A 19,971-nucleotide genomic window follows, 5' to 3' on the forward strand; every position below is an offset into this window, starting at 1 on the left:
TACACATAAAAAGCTCTGTATCAAATTTCAAAGCTATTGGAAGCAAAGCACTGAACATTATGCTGAAAATCTTTAGTTAAAAAGATGATTGTCTCCTAATGGTATTCATACATGTATAGCATATGTTATATATGTGATCAGAATAGTCCAAACCTGATCATGCTATGGAATAATTACAGTATCCATAGCCTACCCAATAATATTTTAGACATAAATGTTTGATTTGTACTTTCCTTCAGATTTAGGATACTGAAAATGAAGAACTATCTTTGCCTAAAACAAATACATTGGTACTTGAATGCACACAGAATGCATAATAACTGTCCTCAATGCAGAAAGCCCATGGGACTGTTAGAGTGGATTAATCCACTTAATGACAAAGATTTGTCAAACAAACTCTGATTCCAGTTGGGTGGGTTTTCAGCCCTAGATCTGACACATTCCATTTACCGTCTGTCTTGCAGAGCAGGGACAGTGATTAGTGTAGCTAGTATGTTTACTCTAAGTCACAACAAGACGGATCTGCAACTGCAATCAATGCACAAGCAGGTGATAAATAATATGTGTATTTTGCAATAGGTGTGTCAAATCATGGCATGGCACATGCTATGTAAAGTGAAAATCAAAGCATAGCTTTACAAGCTCTCAACACCAATCAGAAGACAGAAAGTATCTCCTGAGCCAATAGGAAGTAAGTCTCCACCCCCTACGAGCATATTAATAAGCCCCAGACAAATAATGAAGGTTTATGTGAAAAAGCTCATATTGACTCCGGCACCATCCGTATCAACTTTACCTCAGTTCCCTTATTGCACGGTCCTCTAACTCTTCATCATGGTTGATGCCTTCTGTACCACCTGGAAACTGGTCGACAGTGACAACTTCGATGAGTACATGAAAGCACTTGGTAAGTTTTCATGACTTTACAGTTATAACCTAATAATTAGAAAAGTTATTTATTACCTGTATATTTGTTCAATGACATAATGTACAGTAGTTGCGCGTCAGGTGATTCATTTTGCATGATCCCACCTCTCATTGCCTTTTACAGGTGTTGGTTTTGCAACAAGGCAGGTTGGAAATGTGACCAAACCAACCGTTATCATCGCAAAAGAGGGGGACAAAGTGGTCGTTAAAACCCAGAGTACTTTCAAGAACACTGAAATATCCTTCAAACTGGGAGAGGAGTTTGATGAAGCCACTGCAGATGACAGAAACTGTAAAGTAAGTGTTACAATATGTGATTTTTTAAAAGCGATATATGCACTAGACACTGAACTTGAATATAGGCTTTGTCAGCTAGAACAGCTCTTATATTTTTCACTGGGTTGGTTTGAGGAACCTGTTAAAGAGCCCAGTCCAACGTTTGAATGTATTGTATCCAGCGTTTAATAATGCATTGACTAACATGTTTACTTGACAAATTTCATTCAATTTGTTTATATTTAGCCGCATTAGTAATATGTAATATGGTCTGGATTATGAAACATTGGAACTTTGGAAGTATTGCATGTATGTCTTCATAGAATTTACCATAATATATTGTAACTCTATTTAACTTGTTGTTGAGAGCAATATTCTGACCTATTTGTCCCATCTGGTTGCAGTCCACTGTGAGCTTGGATGGAGATAAACTTGCTCACGTTCAGAAGTGGGACGGCAAGGAGACCAAGTTTGTGAGAGAAATCAAGGATGGGAAATTGGTCATGGTAAGAGCCTTCTTAAATGTATTCCAAAATTAGAATTCCTGGGTAATATGGATTTTGAAACAAGGTGATGGGGAAGCAAGGCTACACTAGTACTAGTACTAGAAATGGTGTAGAGGGTATTTCTATGCTGAAAGCCTTTATGCTGAAGCTGGTACTGCTGAGCATAGTAGCATAGTTCTCAGTGTAGTGATATATGCAAATATTTTTTTTTTAAATGTGCATGTTCCTCATCAGTTTAACATTATGACTCTAGTTTTACATTTCCCACAAATTGTAGGAGTGACCTCTAATAGTCCATATTATGCAACTTTCAGTTCCAGTCTGACCTGATGTGATATAGGAACTGGACTCTTATTTTAAGAGTCCATCAAGCAATATCTAACTTTTCATTATGAATGTTATTTATACTGTATTTCATGTTTGATATCTTCAATGCACAGAGATGTATTTGTTATTTTATCTCATTCACAGACTCTTACATTTGAAGACATTGTGGCAGTGCGTACCTATGAGAAGGCATGAGCTGGGAGACATCACTAGTTAAATCATTTGAGTCCATTTTACTGGACTACAGCCAAGAAGTGTTTTGTTTTTACTGCATGCTGACCTTTGCACTTCATCCTTCCAAATGTTTTACAACATGGGCTGGAAGTCTTTTTTGTAAGACATTTTTATATATTTTCATTTGGTGATTGCTCATCATTTGTAAACCTGTGTGAAACATACTAAAATAAAACAACATGCACTCAAAATTCAATATGTTTTTACTCTATTATGTAAATGACTGTTTGATACCCATTGTTGTGCAATTTCCTCAACGTCAACATATTCACTCACTCAAGGATTGGGCATGCCTCGGAAACAGGTGTCTGCCACAATGTATTCATGTCATGACTATTCGATACAATATATCAGCAGAACTCAAGCTCACATGCCTAGGAAGACCATGTTGTAAAAGTGTTGCGAAGGGGCATCTGTCTGTGCGGCTGTGTCTGCGTGCACCAAATATTATTTTGAGGAGCTGCGCCGGAGAAATGAATAGAGCTCGCCAGCTCGTAATCCTAAAAAACGAAAAATGATTTACTTCTGTTTCGTTCAGACATTCCTATAGAGAAAATAAATGTGAAAGAATAGGTTTTTTCGATAAACACAGGAAATACGGTCTGAGCTTAACAGGTTTGTTTAGGAGATCTTATACGTTTTGTTCTGTGAGATAATATCAATCAGTTAACATGACAGTTATGAAGTAGGAATCCTTTATGTGCTTTGTGTGCTTTTTTTAATGACACAAATGCCTCACAATTGACAAAAAGGAACGTCAGCTGATGAAGATGAACTTATAAAATGAACTTAAGATCCCCTGGCTAAGCCTGTGTTTACCGCAGAGCTTATTTTCTGCGTTTATACAAAAATCCTACAAAAACTCCATTAATTTCTCCATAGGCTTTGGCCAACGAGCCATGGAGTTAGTGCCCGTATAAATACTCTAATATCATTGCTCTCTATGGGCCCAATTCTTTCCTACATATGCTTTTCTTATGCACTTCCTATGCAGGTGCTTTACTGGCTTTGCAGGTGAAGTTCCATTGCATGGCTGAATAAATGGAATTCAACCTCCCACTTGCTGGTCAACAGACTTTCTCATGGAGTTTTAATTTAATAGCATTTTCAGTACATTTATTTATTTTATTTATTTATTTCACCTTTATTTAACCAGGTAGGCAAGTTGAGAACAAGTTCTCATTTACAATTGCGACCTGGCCAAGATAAACAAAAGCAGTTCGACACATACAACGACACAGAGTTACACATGGAGCAAAACAAACATACAGTCAGTAATACAGTATAAACAAGTCTATATACGATGTGAGCAAATGAGGTGAGATAAGGGAGGTAAAGGCAAAAAAAGGCCATGGTGGCAAAGTAAATACAATATAGCAAGTAAAACACTGGAATGGTAGATTTGCAATGGAAGAATGTGCAAAGTAGAAATAAAAATAATGGGGTGCAAATGAGCAAAATAAATAAATAAAATACAGTAGGGAAAGAGGTAGTTGGTTGGGCTAAAATATAGGTGGGCTATGTACAGGTGCAGTAATCTGTGAGCTGCTCTGACAATTGGTGCTTAAAGCTAGTGAGGGAGATAAGTGTTTCCAGTTTCAGTGCTTTTTGTAGTTCATTCCAGTCATTGGCAGCAGAGAACTGGAAGGAGAGGCGGCCAAAGAAAGAATTGGTTTTGGGGGTGACTAGAGAGATATACCTGCTGGAGCGTGTGCTACAGGTGGGAGATGCTATGGTGACCAGCGAGCTGAGATAAGGGGGGACTTTACCTAGCAGGGTCTTGTAGATGACATGGAGCCAGTGGGTTTGGCGACGAGTATGAAGCGAGGGCCAGCCAACGAGAGCGTACAGGCCGCAATGGTGGGTAGTATATGGGGCTTTGGTGACAAAACGGATTGCACTGTGATAGACTGCATCCAATTTGTTGAGTAGGGTATTGGAGGCTATTTTGTACATGACATCGCCAAAGTCGAGGATTGGTAGGATGGTCTGTTTTACAAGGGTATGTTTGGCAGCATGAGTGAAGGATGCTTTGTTGTGAAATAGGAAACCAATTCTAGATTTAACTTTGGATTTGAGATATTTGATATGGGTCTGGAAGGAGAGTTTACAGTCTAACCAGACACCTAAGTATTTGTAGTTGTCCACGTATTCTAAATCAGAGCCGTCCAGAGTAGTGATGTTGGACAGGTGGGTATTTATGTAAGATCATCCCTTTAAATTTGGTGTACATTTAATTGATTTTTGTTTTGACAGACTCACTAGAATATATGGAGAGAATGTTTAGAATATTAGGGATCAAATGAAAGAAATACACGCATATATCTCATTTTCAGCACCAATTGGTAGGTAAGAAAATACTCTGATATTGTATAGTATTTCGGATTAGGAAAGTATTTGGAAAACATTAAAACACTAAACAGGTTTGGAGAGCCTTTATGCACAATATATATAAAGTGCCAGTCAAAAGTTTGAACACACCTACTCATTCAAGGTTTTTCTTTATTTTTACTATTTTCTACATTGTGGAATAACAGTGAAGACATCAAAACTATGAAACAGTTAGTTAAATGGTTACCAGGACAATTTACATTGACCCCCTTCATTATTTATTTATTTTAATTGTCTTTCACTAACACCCTTGCACTGGCTCTATTTACACTCACTAGAGTCTACCCACACACTCAAAAATACTACACACACACACACACACACACACACACACACACACACACACACACACACACACACACACACACACATATTGACGCCACACACTCACACATAGACATGCTTTCACACTTCACATATGCTGCGAGTTGTCATGAACCCGTGCACTTGGTTTAAACTGCTATGTATGGTCTGTGTTCCATAATGATTCAAATAGACAACATGTCCCAAATTATTACACAACTTATAATACGTTAGCCTAATATAATACACTATTGCTAGCATTTTACAGCTGCACTATCGAGAGCATGGTCACATCACCGCCTGGTTTGGTCGCATCACCGCCTGGTGGTCGCATCACTGCCTGGTTTGGCAGCTGCTCGGCATTTGACCATAAGACGCTACAGAGGGTGGTGCGTACAGCCCAGTACATCACTGGGCCAAGCTTGCTACCATCCAGGACCTACTAGGCGATGTCTACTAGGCGATGTCAGAGGAAGGCACAAAAAATTGTCAAAGACTTCAGTCACCCAAGTCATAGACTGTTCTCTCTGCTACCGCACGGCAAGCGATACAAGAATGCCAAGTCTAGGTCCAAAAGGCTCCTTAACAGCTTCTATCCCCAAGCCTGCTGAACAATGAATCAAATGGCCACCCGGACTATTTGCATTGACCCCCCCACCATTTGTTTGACCCCCCCACCAAACTTTAGTTTATTTATTAAAGATTTTCTAAAACTCTATTTTCTTAAAACTGCATTGAAAGTAAGCATTTCATAGTAAGTTATTGTCACGCTCTGATGTGTTTCACCTGTCCTTGTTATTGTCTCCAACCCCTCCCTGTGCTCCTGTTTTCTAGTCTCTTTTTCTAGTCTTCCCGGGTTTTGAACCTTACCTGTTTTTTTTCTGGACTCCGTTCCCACCTGCCTGACCCTTCTGCCTGCCCTGACATTGAGTCTGTCTGCCAAGCTTTACCTCTTGTACTCACTACTGGTTTTGACCTTTTGCCTGTCCACGACCATTCTCTTGTCTACTCTTTTTGGATTGTAAATCAACAAAAAAGACTCTAACCATCTGCCTCCTGTGTCTGCATCTGGGTCTTGCCTTGTGTCCTTATAGTACGAACTGGCCATGACAGACCCAGCAGACTTGGACCAGTTCCGCCACGCTGTCTCCCTGCAGGGAGCCACTATTGGGAGAAATGAGGAGCTGTTACAGGACCATCTGGATGGGCTCCGTTCCATGACGGAACGACACGAGCAAGGGTTTAAGGAGATCATGGAGCAAATCAGGGAGTTACCCCGGCTCCCCGAGTTACCCCGGCTTACCTCCTCCGGAGCGATATTCTGGGAATCCTGGTATCTGACGGGTTTTCTGTCTCAGTGCTCTCTCATTTTTGAGCTACAGCCATCTTTGTTTCCTTCAGACCGATCTAAGATAGCATATGTTATTACGCTAATGTCGGGAAGGGCTCTTTCCTGGGCTACGGTAGTTTGGGAATCAATCCGCCATTGGTTGTCATCTGGAGGATTTCATGGCAGAAGTGAGGAAGGTATTCGATTCTCCAGTATCGTGGAGAGAGGCGGCCAGTAAACTTCTTGAATTATGTCAAGACTCCCATAGTGCGGCAGACTACAAGGTTGATTTTCGCACGTTGGCTGCCGAGAGTGCCTGGAATCCAGAGTCTCTTTTTGATACTTTTCTTCATGGATTATCTGAGGTGGTAAAAGATGAGCTAGCTGCTCGGGAACTATCGGTGGACCTCGACTACCTCATCGCTCTCACCATTAGAATTGATGGATGCCTAAGGGAATGCAGCAGTGAGAGGAGGTCTGGTCTCGGGCACACTTGTTCATCCGCAGTGGCTTGCTCACCTTCGAGGGAACCCAGAAGTCCCCGAGAATGAACTAGGTATTCCCACTCAACCCCTTTCCATTCCCATGGATGCCAGAGCACTGGACGGCCGTTCCATTGGCAGAGTCACTCACAGCACTGTTCCCATGACTCTGTGGATATCTGGTAATCACAGCGAGTCAATACAGCTGCTTCTCATTGAGTCTCCTTAACATCCCCGTGGTTTTGGGATTTTCTTGGCTCCAGAAGCACAATCCCAATATTGACTGGACCACAGGTTCAATCCTGGGTTGGAGCACGTTCTGTCACTCATACTGCCTAAAGGTGGCGCAGCCTTCCCCTAAATGACTGCCTGCTGGATTAAGTTCAGCCTCGGATCTCTCTGCCGTTCCACCGAGTATCATGACCTGTGTGATTGACCTCCTCCCAGGCACCACACCGCCTTGAGTCCGGATTTATTCCCTGTCTGGCTCTGAGACCAAGGCCATGGAGGAGTACATTGATACATTTCTGGCGGCTGTAAGTATTCGCCCTTTGGCCTCTCCTCCCGACGCAAGGTTCTTCTTTGTGGGAAAGAAGGACAAGACCCTGTGTCCATGTATTGATCACCCGGGTCTCAATGACATCACGATCAAGAACCGGTACCCGCTACCACTCCTCTCCTCGGCTTTCGAACCTCTCCAGGGAGCAACCATCTTTTCTAAACTGGACCTCTGGAATGCATACGACCTTGTTCGGATACGCGAAGGAGACAAGTGGAAGACTGCTTTCAATACAGCAAGTGGACACTATGAGTACCTGGTCATGCCGTTTGGACTTACTAACGCTCCTGCTGTGTTCCACGATGTGCTCCAGGACATGTTGAATCAGTTTGTTTTTGTATACTTCGATGACATTCTAGTTTTCTCCCGTTCTGCCCAGGAACACGTTCTCTTTGACAAGTTCTTCAGTGCATTCTGTTAAAATGGAGAAGTGAGAGTTCCATCGGTCCACAATCACTTTTCTGGGATACATCATCTCTGAAGGGAATGTTCAGATGTATCTGGAAAAAGTGAGAGCGGTGGTGGTTTGGCCCCAACCCACATCCAGGGTGCAGCTCCAGCAGTTTTTGGGGTTTGTTCATTTTTACCTCCATTTCATTCGGGACTACAGCAACCTGTACCGAATCCGACTCGTCAGTACCGAATCCGACTCGTCAGTTTGTGGTGGAGGTTGACGCTTCCGACGTGGGAGTAGGGCCCGTTCTTTCCCAGAGATCTGTCCAGGACCATAAGCTTCATCCCTGTGCCTTCATGTCCCGTCGTCTCAACTCAGTGGAGAAGAACTATGACATTGGCAACTGGGAATTCCTAACAGTAAAGATGGCCCTGGAGGAGTGAAGGCATTTGCTGGAAGGGGCGGAGCATCCATTTTTGGTTTGGACCGACCACAAGAATTTGGAATATCTCCGCACAGCTAAACGCCTTAACTCTAGGCAGGCCCGGTGGGCTCTGTCTTTGACTAGGTTTAATTTCACCATCTCCTACCGCCCAGGGTCCAAAAATGTGAATCCGGACACCCTTTCCCGCCTGTGCAGTTCCGCTGCCACACCCTCGGAATCAGAGACCATTCTCCCTGCCTCATGGTTTGGCAGCTGCGGTTGTCTGGGGTATTGAGTCTCTGGTTCGCAAAGCACAATGTTACCAGATGAACCCTGGGGAAGGCCTAGCTAACCTGGATGTTCGCTCCTGATTCGGTTTGGTCCCAAGTCCTGGAATGTGCTCATTCCTCCAGGCTTACTTGTCACCCTGGTGCTCGTCGTACCCTGGCTTTCCTCCGACAGCGCTTCTGGTGGCCAACCATGGCTCCTGATGTCTCGACCTTCGTCGCTGCATGCATGGTGTGTGCTCAAAGAAAGACTCCGCGGCAAGCTCCGTCTGGTCTCCTTCAGCCATTTCTTGTTCCTCATCGCCCCTGGTCCCATATTTCCCTAGATTTCGTCACTGGGCCTCCTCCGTCAAACGGCAACATCACCATCCTGATGGTGGTTGACAAGTTTTCTTTTTCTAGTCTTCTCAGTTTTGACCCTTGCCTGTTTTTTCTGGACTCCGTACCCGCCTGCCTGACCCTTCTGCCTGCCCTGACATCGAGCCTGTCTGCCACTCTTTACCTCTTGGACTCAGTACTGTTTTTTAAAATGTTTATTTAATCTTTATTTAACTAGGCAAGTCAGTTAAGAACAACTTCTTATTTTCAATGACGGCCTACCAAAAGGCAAAAGGCCTCCTGCGGGGACAGGAGGCTGGGATTAAAAATGTCAAATAAATTCAATAAAAACATAGGACAAAACACACATCACGAAGAGACAACACAACACTACATCAAAAGCATGATAACAACACAACATCACAACAACATGGTAGCAACACAACATGGCAGAAGCACAACATGGTGGCAACACAAAACAGGGTACTGTCAAGTCTGCTCCTGCTCCTCTCCTCTGGCGTACGACGTCGCCACAGTACTAACCACCGGTCCTGGGATTCATCATTACGCACACCTGGCACTCATCATTACTCGCACCTGTTTATCTTTATGATTCACATCTGGACTCCATTACTTTCACAATTTCCATTCTCCCATGTTCACTCACCAGTTGGTATTGTTCTTGTGTATCAGCGGTCTACCTTACGTTTATGTTGTGTTCTTTGTTTTGTTGTTTAATTAAAACGTTTCACCTGCTTCTGACTCACTCAACTGTCCAGTTTGAGTATTTGTTGCAGCTCGTTCCAGTCGCTAGCTGCAGCGAACAGGGATGTGTGTGCTTTGGGGACCTTCAACAGAATGAGACCAGCAGAATGGGTGTTGAATGTGGAGGATGAGGGCTGCAGTAGATATCTCAGATAGGGGGGAATGAGGCCTAAGAGGGTTTATAAATAAGCATTAACCAGTGGGTCTTGTGATGGGTATACAGAGATGACCAGTTTACAGAAGAGTATAGAGTGCAATGGTGTGTCCTATAAGGAGCATTCGTGGCAAATCTGATGGCCGACTGGTAAAGGACGTCCAGCCGCTCGAGCACTCTTACCTGCCGATCTATAAATTACATCTCTGTAATCTAGCATGGGTAGAATGGTAATCTAAATCAGGGTTAGTTTGGTAGCTGGTGTGAAAAAGGAGCGATTACGATAGAGGAAATAAAGTCTAGATTTAAATTTAACCTACAGCTTTGATATGTGCTGAGAGAAGGACAGTGCACCATCTAGCCATACTCCCATGTACTTCTATGAGGTGACCTCATACAAGACCTCTAAACCCTCGAGGAAGTAATCACACCAGTGGGGAAAGTGGCATTATTCTTACCAAACGACATTACCTTTGTTTTGGAGGTGTTCGGAACAAGGTTAAGGGCCAGAGATAGCTTGTTGGACACTAAGAAAGCTTTGTTGTAGAGCGTTTAACACAAAATCCAGGGAGGGGCCAGCAGAGTATAAAGCTGTATCATCCACATATAAATGGGGAAGAGAGCTTCCTACTCCCTAGGCTATGTTGTTGATGTAAACTGAGAAGAGTGTTGTGCCTAGGATCAAGCTTTGTTGTACACCCTTGGTGACAGGCAGTGGCTGAGACAGCAGATGTTCTGACTTTATACACTTCACTCTTTGAGAGAGGTAGTTAGCAAACCAGGCCAAAGACCCCTCCCCAGCCAAGCATACGCCTGTTGTATTCGGAGCATGTGATAAATGAAATTTGATTTTGATCCTTAGAAACAACCACACAGAGGAAAGAAAGGCAAACCAACGATGTAATGTAATGATGCAAAACATAAGGAAACTAACGCTAAGACTGTTGATATTCTTCAGTTTGCTGCCATTTTTTTCTGGTTTCACATTTGTCTTCAGCGATCATAAGGTAAAATGTATCTAAAACAATTGTAATTTATATTTACAATACCCTTATCCAAAGCTTTACTCATTTACCTAGCTCTATCAATAGCTCTTCTCAATTTGTAAATTACAGTGCATGGATAATGGTGTTATTTCATTGGAAAAAAGAAAGATGTTGTTCCACTTGCAACCAACAGTTTGCTAGACCTTATTGAACGTTTCATCTCACATAAAGATAATGGAATTATGATAGAAATAAATCAAGTCAGAATACAACATATCTGTAGACACACCTCCACCACACCTCCATTTTTATGATCTCCAGTAGCAGGTGAATGGCATGCTATTCTCGTGTTAAAATTCATGGTCAGAATAGGAGTAGAGAGAAGTGCACAAAAAGGGAATTACGTTCAATTTACGCGCGTTTAACTCGGGTCAGAATTCCCCCCATGTGCTCTCTTGACTCGCTTTGGAATTTACCACGTGACCGTACTGTTCGTTTCCGACCTGGACAAAGCAGTCACATGAGCGCCGTACTTCCCGATTGTATCAGCTGAGAAAACGTCAATGATATATCCAAACAACTGCAATTTGTCTCACTGTTTTTTTTGTTTAATGTGACAATATGGGGGTCGTGTCCAATCTTCTATTTGGGCTGCTGTTCAACGTGCTGCTGATTTACGCGGCGCCTCTTTCACCTGTAAATAGCATTCACCTGCCAAGCATAGGTACGTTGTTTATAGCGTTGATTGCACCCATGGATTATGTTGAGTTGTCAAAATAATTTTGCTTAGAAAATGAAAGCGCATGCTAGTGTTTGCTGTTTGTGTTGTGTATATGCCCGTGTATTATAGTGTTTAACGTTTAAACCAGGTTTTACTTCAGAAACGTTTTATAACACAACCTACTAAAATTACATTTATTTTCTGGGGAAAAAATAAATAGTTAACCTACGTCCTGGTCATTTGATGTGACTAGCATGATTTACATCATCCCCTACATGTTATAAAGTAGATCGATATAACATGCCCAATAATATTTCAATTTCAGGGAGATTCTGGCACATCTCTGATCTGCATTTGGACCCCACCTACCATGTGACTGATGACCACACCAAAGTGTGTTTCTCCTCTAAGGGTGTCCCAGCCTCAAACCCTGGTCTGTTTGGAGATTTCATGTGTGATTCTCCCTACCAGCTCATCCTGTCAGCCTTTCAGCACATGAAACAAGTGGCCCCACAGCCAGAGTTTATGATCTGGACAGGGTTTGTAACTTTATATGTTATGAAGAGCCATATGTAGTGTGCCTGTGGATTTGTATCCCTATGTCACATACAACAACATTGGAGACGTACAGTTTGAGAGGGTTAAAAAAACAAACAATAGTAAATTGCTTCCTCTTTCCTTTCATTGGATAACAAAAAATGATCTTGTCACAGATATAATTGTTGTAACATAAGCAACAAATCAGTGATCTTTTGGAGTGAAGTTAAACGTAATCAATGTCTGTATAGCAGGGCTGCCCAATTCTGGTCCTGGATGGCCTCTCCTTCCAAACGGGGACACCATAGGAGTGCAATTAACTACCAGGTAGAAACAAAAAGCAGGAGTGTTTTGGCCCTCCAGGACTGGTATTGGGCAGCCATTGTATAGTCATTCAGCTGGAACATTGGTGTAGCACACACTGCCCCAGTATATGTAAGGTGGGCCCGCGATAGAATATGAACACGTCATAAGCCATGATTTTTTGGGGGAGGGGGACTACAGGAAATTAGCTTTAAAACTGGAGAAAGAAATCTCAGCCTCATGGCAAAATGTATAGAATAGCAGAAAATGAGCTCTAAAACAGTACAATTTTCTCTCAGCCTCATGGCAAATGTGTAAAATATGCTTGGACCTTACATTACGCCACTGGTCTTGAATCAGCTGTAAGCTGTGTGCGTCGCTATACAAAATAAAATAAGTAATTTGCACATGCAGCCAAATAAACCATAAGTCATCAATACAAGACTTTCTGCTGATATGAAAATGAAGTGCTATAAAGTCATTAAAGCCAACGTGCAACTAGTGGGGGGAAGGACGACTCGGCATCAGATAGGTGTGCATACAGTATGAATAGAGTGAAGAGCGACGCATACGGAAGACTATTAAACATGAAGTAAATGCTAAGCTAATGCCTGAAAATATGAATTTTACATCACATGAAGGGTTATGTACTGCATGTGTATGGTGCTTTGTCATTCCAACTCATAAATCTCCAGTTAATCAGTTAAGCCTGACATTTTATTGGCATGTATAATGTGTGTTAAGCAGAATTCATATGCTTTGGTGGAATGCCCCTGCCACTGCACCTATATTAAAATGTGTGTTTACAAAGCCAACCCCTGGATTACAGGGATTTAGGGGTAATTCATGAGCACATATTTGTTATATTTTATAAATTATGTCCTGGGCTCTAATAAGTTATTAAAATGGGCTTATCCCCCCCCCCCCCCAGAGACAGCCCTCCACATGTCCCTGCAGGGGAGCTGTCCACAGATGTGGTAATCCAAGTCATCAGCAACATGACTCAAACCATCAGGGAGTTCTTTCCAGACATGCTAGTGTACCCCGCCCTTGGGAATCATGACTACTGGCCACAGGTATTTTATTTACAGTATTCCACTTATGGGGAGGTGATTTGGTGGAGAAGTACCTGCGATGTATAGTCATCTGGCCAAATGCCGATTGTGGTAGACTCTGGGTCAAACCAGAGATTTAATCTGTACATCTGAAAGATGAATGTTTTTTGGAAATAAAGGAATTTTTTAGCATAAATGAAAGATGAGTAGCAGCAGTTTGTAATTTTCTCTCATCAGAATGTTTGTTTCATTTTTGTCAGTCTATATGCCTACTCTATTTCCATGACACAGTGGTCATTCTTTTCAGGATCAACTTCCAACATCCACTAATGATATTTACCAGGCTGCAGCCAAACTGTGGGAGCCTTGGTTAAAGCCAGAAGCCCTTGTAACTCTCAGAGAAGGTAATCTGATTGTGTTTAGAACATGGGAACTAGTGTTAGACCTGCTGATCAGGCCTCTTGGTGCCTGGTATTACTATGCATTTGCTTTTTGCATTGTTTTTAATCTACATAAACATGTACATATTGATAACCCTTTCAGAACTCACAATAACTTGATACAATAACCTTACTTGACCCTGAATTTGATGTCTTTTGTGAAGGTGGATTTTATTCTCAGATGGTACAGCCCAAGCTGCGACTGATAAGCCTGAACACTATCCTATACTATAGCCCTAATAAAGTGACAGTGAATATGAGTGACCCGGCTGGACAGTTCCGGTGGCTGCAGGACACCCTGGAAGCATCTGCTCAGAGCATGGAGAAGGTAAATAGGTCATCACTACATTACTCTGTAGAAGGAATATCTCTCTGTCTATCCAAGTGAGGATGGCTTCTGAATAGTCCAGCCTGGATCCTAAGCAGCCTTATACAGAAGACAGGATAATATACAGCAAATAACTGATTATATCTTTTTAAAAGCAATATTTTTCTCTTCTGGTGCCTTAACATGCTGTTCCTCCTGTCGTCCCTCTGTAGGTCATTGTAATTGCTCATGTTCCAGTGGGTTACTTGCCCTTTGCCAGGAACACCACCGCCGTCAGAGAAGCCTACAATGAGAGACTTGTGAAGATCTTTCGTGACTACAGTGACATCATCTCAGGGCATTTCTATGGCCACACTCACAGAGACAGCATAATGGTCTTGCAGGACCAACAAGGTGAGTCACTGGCTAGTGTCAAAGCTCTGTGTTACTGTCATCAAGGGATAACTGACTGGGTCAGGATGAGGTATGAACATTATTTTTTATTATCTGAGATCAAATTATTACATCTCCATCCTACATATCAGTTGCCTGACGACTCATACTGAATTTAATTCCACTGCTCTATCACAACATGCATTCAGTCTGAGACTGCCATCGTAGAAATCCTTTCTGCTGACATCAAATTGAGGGGCATTGTACAAAACAAGTTATCATCGATTGGATCATCTCTAACCAATCTAAATAAACACTGTTGAAAGTTAAAATAGTGGAATTCACAAGGTGCAATTTAGAAAACTGGTTGTGCATCAGCAGTTTTCCCCATGTTATGTCACTCATTGACAGTCACTCAATTAGCACATATCAGTCAAATATTTTCAGATTTGTTAAATTATTCTAGCCAGCTCTCTTATTTTATAGTATTCATGGCCGAATTACCTCCAATTACCTTGCCTCCAGGTGGCTCCTATTGATTTTGATAGTCACACTCACTCAGATATCATATTAACATGGCATAAATCATGGCCAAATTTGTAGAATTGCAGGGAATTATCTTTTAAAACTTCTCCCTACCCCATGGCAAAATGTGTAGAATTTCAGACAATTGGCTATAAAACTGCAACAATAAAAAAAGTTACACGTGGATTTGTATACCTTTTTGTTAATAAAATATTTTTTCTCTTACATATCCCTCTGTACGTTTTAAATGCTAGGTTTTAATCCTGGTTCTGAGTTAATGTGTAGCGGCTAATTGTATATCTTATAGGCTATGTGTGTGTAGATTAACTGAGGTGAATGAAGCTACAGCCTCTAATGGGTTTAATGGCTGGGGTCATTTTTACTTGTTTTTGCTGTTCTCCATAGCATTTTCAACCTCAGTATAACTCAGACCCTGGCTACAGCCCTGGGCCCAACCCATCGGTTTCTGGGACCAATCAGATCGGCTTGAATGTGTTCGCATTCGAGAAGTCATCAAGGAGGAGAACAAATTTAGAATCATTCTAGAGAAGAAATGTTAATGGGCGTGGCGTTTGGCCGGAGCGATGTGGATTGGTAGCCAGACAAAACATCAGGGTGTGAACGAGGCATCATACACTGAGTAATCTTTTGTACCTTTCCAGATATAATGACGCATTTAGATCATGTTCAACACTGCCTCAAGTTACTTAGACAATTCAAATCCACCTTTCATCTCCTATGGGTTCAGTGTTACAATGACTGCCAGTGTTGGCTAGAATCCCCACGGCCACGAAAATGCATGTTTGTCTAACTAGTTGAACTCAATGGAATGAATGCTTTTAGCCATTTATTTATTTACCCAAATCATCCTCATTTGTTTGCTTTGAAGGGGAACCGGTTAATTCCCTGTTTGTCACACCGGCTGTTACTCCAATCAAGAGTGCAGAAGAGCCATACTCCAACAACCCAGCCTTCCGCATGTACCACTATGACCCGCAGGACTACAGGCTGCTGGTAAGTACAACCACCATTATCCAGTGGTTTTGGACAGGCCCCTTTCATTTGAACATGTTTGGAAATATCCATTGATATAATGTATTATCATCCTCATTTCTAACCTTATTAACTCTCTCAAGGGGATGTAGGTAGCCAGGACTATTTCATCATTCCCACGCAGAGGCCGATTTCAGTTCTGCATTTTCATTTTCCCTCTTATCATTAAGATCTGCACTGATCTGTCCTTGTCTTGGTTTATCAAAGTACAGAAATCCCCATGTGATTCTCGCTTATACAACATAGTGCTCAGAGTAGCTTACAGGTGATTCCAGCATCCCCCTTAGACGGGAGCTAGAACATGTTAGCACTGCAGTAAGCTCCACTGTCAACATTGGGGAGGGCATAGCCCTTAAATATCTAGTAGCTCTACTTTCTGGGGTAATCTGTTAAGAAAAGGCCAGGCGGAAAATAAGAGAGTCAGAAACATCTTCACTAAACTTATTAAAATTGGGACCATTCAGGTCAATGTAATTTAGGTAAATTAGCCCTCAACAGCTTAACCAGCCCCTAGACCCACAGCAATGATGTTCCTTCATGATTAATGGTGCTGTCACACATCACTACTTCTAGTCAAGGTACTTTCTCAGAGTGGGGGTTTTACATGGCTTTTCATGGTTTTGAAATAGTCTTTCTCTCTCTGAAGGATATTTGGCAGTACTACTTGAATCTCACCGAAGCCAACCAAGAAAAAAGATCTGACTGGAAACTTGAATATGTAATGACTGAAGCGTTTGGATTAAAGGACATTCAACCACACAGCCTGTTTAAACTTGTCTTGAGTTTTGAAATGCAGCAAAGCAAAGCATTTCAGAAGTATTTTAGCCATTTTATGGTGAGCTATGATGATACCATTGTGTGTGATGGGGCCTGCAAGCTGACTCAGGTCTGTGCGGTGCAGTCCTTAGACCGTGCCTCCTATTCCAAATGTATTGAAAAGGGACATTAAAACATTATCTTCTTTTTTTTGTGGGAGTTAATCTGAAAATTCAGGGATTTTATATGTGTAGAGATATTTCTTATGTTTTCACATGACCATGAAATGTAAATGTATTTTTTGTAATACTCTCAATTGAATAATTTCAAATCAAAGTTTATTTGTCACATGCACCAAATACAACAGCTGTAGACCTTACAGTGAAATGCTTACTTACAGGCTCCAACTAATAGTGCAAAAAAGGTGTTAGGTGAACAATAGGTAAGTAAAGAAATTAAACAACAGTAAAAAGACAGGCTATATACAGTAGTGAGGCTATAAGAGTAGCGAGGCTACATAAAGACACTGGTTAGTCAGGCTGATTGAGGTAGTATGTACATGTAGATATGGTTAAAGTGACTATGCATATATGATGAACAGAGAGTAGCAGTAGCGTAAAAGAGGGGTTGGTGGGTAGCGGGACACAATGCAGATAGCCCGGTTAGCTAATGTGCGGGAGCACTGGTTGATCGGCCCAATTGAGGTAGTATGTACATGAATGAATGTATGTATAGTTAAAGTGACTATGCATATGATAAACAGAGTAGCAGCAGTGTAAAAAGAGGGGTTGGAGGGGGGGAAACACAATGCAAATAGTTTGGGTAACCATTTGATTACCTGTTCAGGAGTCTTATGGCTTGGCCTTTTTGTCCTAGACTTGGCACTCCTGTACCGCTTGCCATGTGGTAGTAGAGAGAACAGTCTATGGCTGGAGTCCTTGAAAATTTTGAAGCAAATCTGAAGATGAAATATGTATATGATACCTTGAAATGTTGATGATTATATAATTGCAAAAGGCCAGATATTTTGACAAACTTTCTCTCTGTGAAATGTTATAATCAAAGGGAAATAAATAACTAACTCCTATGCACATTGTCTGTTTATTGCTTTGAAAATATCTGGCAGTTATTGAATAAACTCTAAACTGAATTGCTTTGCTTGCAGTACAAAGCAAATTAGCTCTAAGTGAAACTTGCACAGAAAGTGAGGGCATTCATGAGAAAGATTTTTGTTATTTCAATGAACAGCTTGTTTATTTTTTTACAAATAAAAGATGGCACAATTTACTCTGCATTTGTAAGTTCTGATATTATTTCTCTGAGACGCCTGTTTTCTCATGTTACTGAGATCAAGCTCTCTAGATCAAAGGGGCCCTAGTTTTCCCAGCTGTAATGCTGCACTTCTCTTCATGTGCTCCCCAGCCCCTTATATAGCTGTACTGTGAGAGAGGTTAACGCATGACCTCGGAAATGCCTCGCTAGACCAAACCACTCTGTAGGGGAGATGGGGGTTGAGCGGATGGGAATCAGACAGCCCCAACCCCATTTGACCCCCTCTTCTCCTCTCCATCTCTTCTCTCCTCTCCATCTCTTCCTCCATCTCCTCTTCCCCCTCTTCTCCTCTCCATCTCTTCCCCCTCTCTCCTCTCCATCTCTTCCCCCATCTCCTCTTCTCCTCTCCCTCTTCTTCTCTCATCTTCCCCTTATCCTCTCCCTCTCTTCCCCCCACTCTCCTCTTTCTTCTACCCCCCTCTTCCCTTCTCTCCCTCTCTTCCCCCCTCTCTCCTATTCTCCCCTCTCCACACACGATCTACTCCAGGATGACTATCTGCCCTTGCCTTTTGGAATTGGGGACAAAATCTTTCCACTCATATGCCCTCAACTGAGTTTAGTCATTAGCATTCAGGGGCAGAGAGTATGGAGGAGCCACAATACCCGGTGGAAGGGACTGTGGAAATGAAGTTAGCGGTTGACATGGTGATAAAGACGACTCCGGGGTAACTGCAGCAGAACTCTGGCAGGCCTCATTAATGACTGAGATCCACTAATGAGCGTGAATCCCTGGCCTGCCAATCAGATAAGCTGTTTCATCTCAAAGAACCAGCCACTGATGGAGTGAAAAAGAGAGAGATGGGTCAATATTTTCCCTGTCGCTGTGACTCCATTTGAGAATAGAATGGGTCTCCTGCTCTTCAGTCTTCACTACCCCGCTAGCCACCCACTCAGGCCAGGTTTTAAACAACAGTATAAATCTAGTAGGATACAGTGACTGAGGGCCCCTCCTATGGTGGGCAGTAGTAGTGAATGCCTGGATTGGCCTCCTCTACACTGAAAGAGAGGCAATAATACCAGTTATACACCCGCTGAACAAGGATTTGGGTAGGGTGGAACTGAGGAGAGAGCGGGATATGGCTGAGCCCAGGAAAGACACTTCAACTGTCAGTAGCATTCTAGGCATCTTATGAGAAGGGAGGCACGCTTTCTCAGGAAGCCTCCAAGCCTCTACATTTCAAACCAAGAATCCACTCAGACAATAGTGACAGAAGGCTGAGTTCTTAAGCCTCGGTGGACTTAATGCCGTTATATGCCTCTGACCTTCATATCGCCTTAGAGATACAAGGAACTCAACAGCCTGCCTTGCTTATATAATGGAGAGTATTGCTTTACATATTTTCAGTAATGTAAATAGTCTATGCTATGAAATGTACAAATCCACAATAGAACACAATTTCTATACGTCCATGTTTCTCTATCTGAATTGGATTCTATTTTGTACCTGTAGCCAATTAAGAAAGTAATAAGGCATGGTTAATGCTGTCACGTATGCCTAGACTTGTAGAGTGCTCTTTGCTTCCTGAAAACCTTAAGAGCTGTAGTTGTGAGGGACCCCAGCAGGTCAAGTCTACGCTAATTACCAGGCCTCATTATGGTCAAGTAGACTGTCATCAGTCGCCACACCTCACAGCACTTTTATTTCTGCTGGCTGGGTTTATGCTGCAAAACATTTAATCTGTGGATTACTGTCAAGATTGTGTACCTGGGCAGGCCCTTGGGGAACTGGAATCTTTGGAATATGACTGTTAATTTCAGGGAATGGAGGCAGAGCACAGAACCCACTCAACACAGAATACACTGTGCCACTTTGATCAGGGAGACTTTTATTCAACACGGAGAGCAATGACACAATGTTAGGTAATCGTGTCGTACCCGGTCTTAAT

The 19,971-nt window shown here is 42.2% G+C and overlaps 2 protein-coding genes across 3 annotated transcripts; both read left to right on the plus strand.

The window, feature by feature from the left end:
• Positions 1-738: 738 nt before the first annotated feature.
• LOC135506011 (fatty acid-binding protein, brain-like) lies at positions 739-2,466 on the plus strand. Its single transcript, XM_064925339.1, has 4 exons — positions 739-907; positions 1,052-1,224; positions 1,608-1,709; positions 2,181-2,466. The coding sequence occupies exons 1-4, from the start codon at positions 835-837 to the stop codon at positions 2,229-2,231; spliced, it is 399 nt and encodes a 132-aa protein (XP_064781411.1). The 5' UTR covers positions 739-834; the 3' UTR covers positions 2,232-2,466.
• An 8,681-nt stretch (positions 2,467-11,147) lies between these two features.
• On the plus strand, positions 11,148-17,840 carry LOC135506012 (cyclic GMP-AMP phosphodiesterase SMPDL3A-like). Of its 2 annotated transcripts, XM_064925340.1 has the most exons (8): positions 11,148-11,387; positions 11,710-11,923; positions 13,156-13,300; positions 13,587-13,683; positions 13,884-14,047; positions 14,260-14,440; positions 15,834-15,958; positions 16,644-17,840. In XM_064925340.1, exons 1-8 carry the CDS (start codon positions 11,285-11,287, stop codon positions 16,944-16,946), a joined length of 1,332 nt encoding a protein of 443 aa, XP_064781412.1. In that variant the 5' UTR covers positions 11,148-11,284; the 3' UTR covers positions 16,947-17,840. The 2 variants fall into 2 exon arrangements, with proteins under 2 accessions (XP_064781412.1, XP_064781413.1); XM_064925341.1 differs by lacking the exon at positions 11,710-11,923 and having other exon boundaries at positions 11,308-11,387.
• The last annotated feature ends 2,131 nt before the right edge of the window (positions 17,841-19,971 follow it).

Source organism: Oncorhynchus masou, chromosome 19, assembly GCF_036934945.1.
Source record: "Oncorhynchus masou masou isolate Uvic2021 chromosome 19, UVic_Omas_1.1, whole genome shotgun sequence".
Lineage (NCBI taxonomy): Eukaryota > Metazoa > Chordata > Actinopteri > Salmoniformes > Salmonidae > Oncorhynchus > Oncorhynchus masou.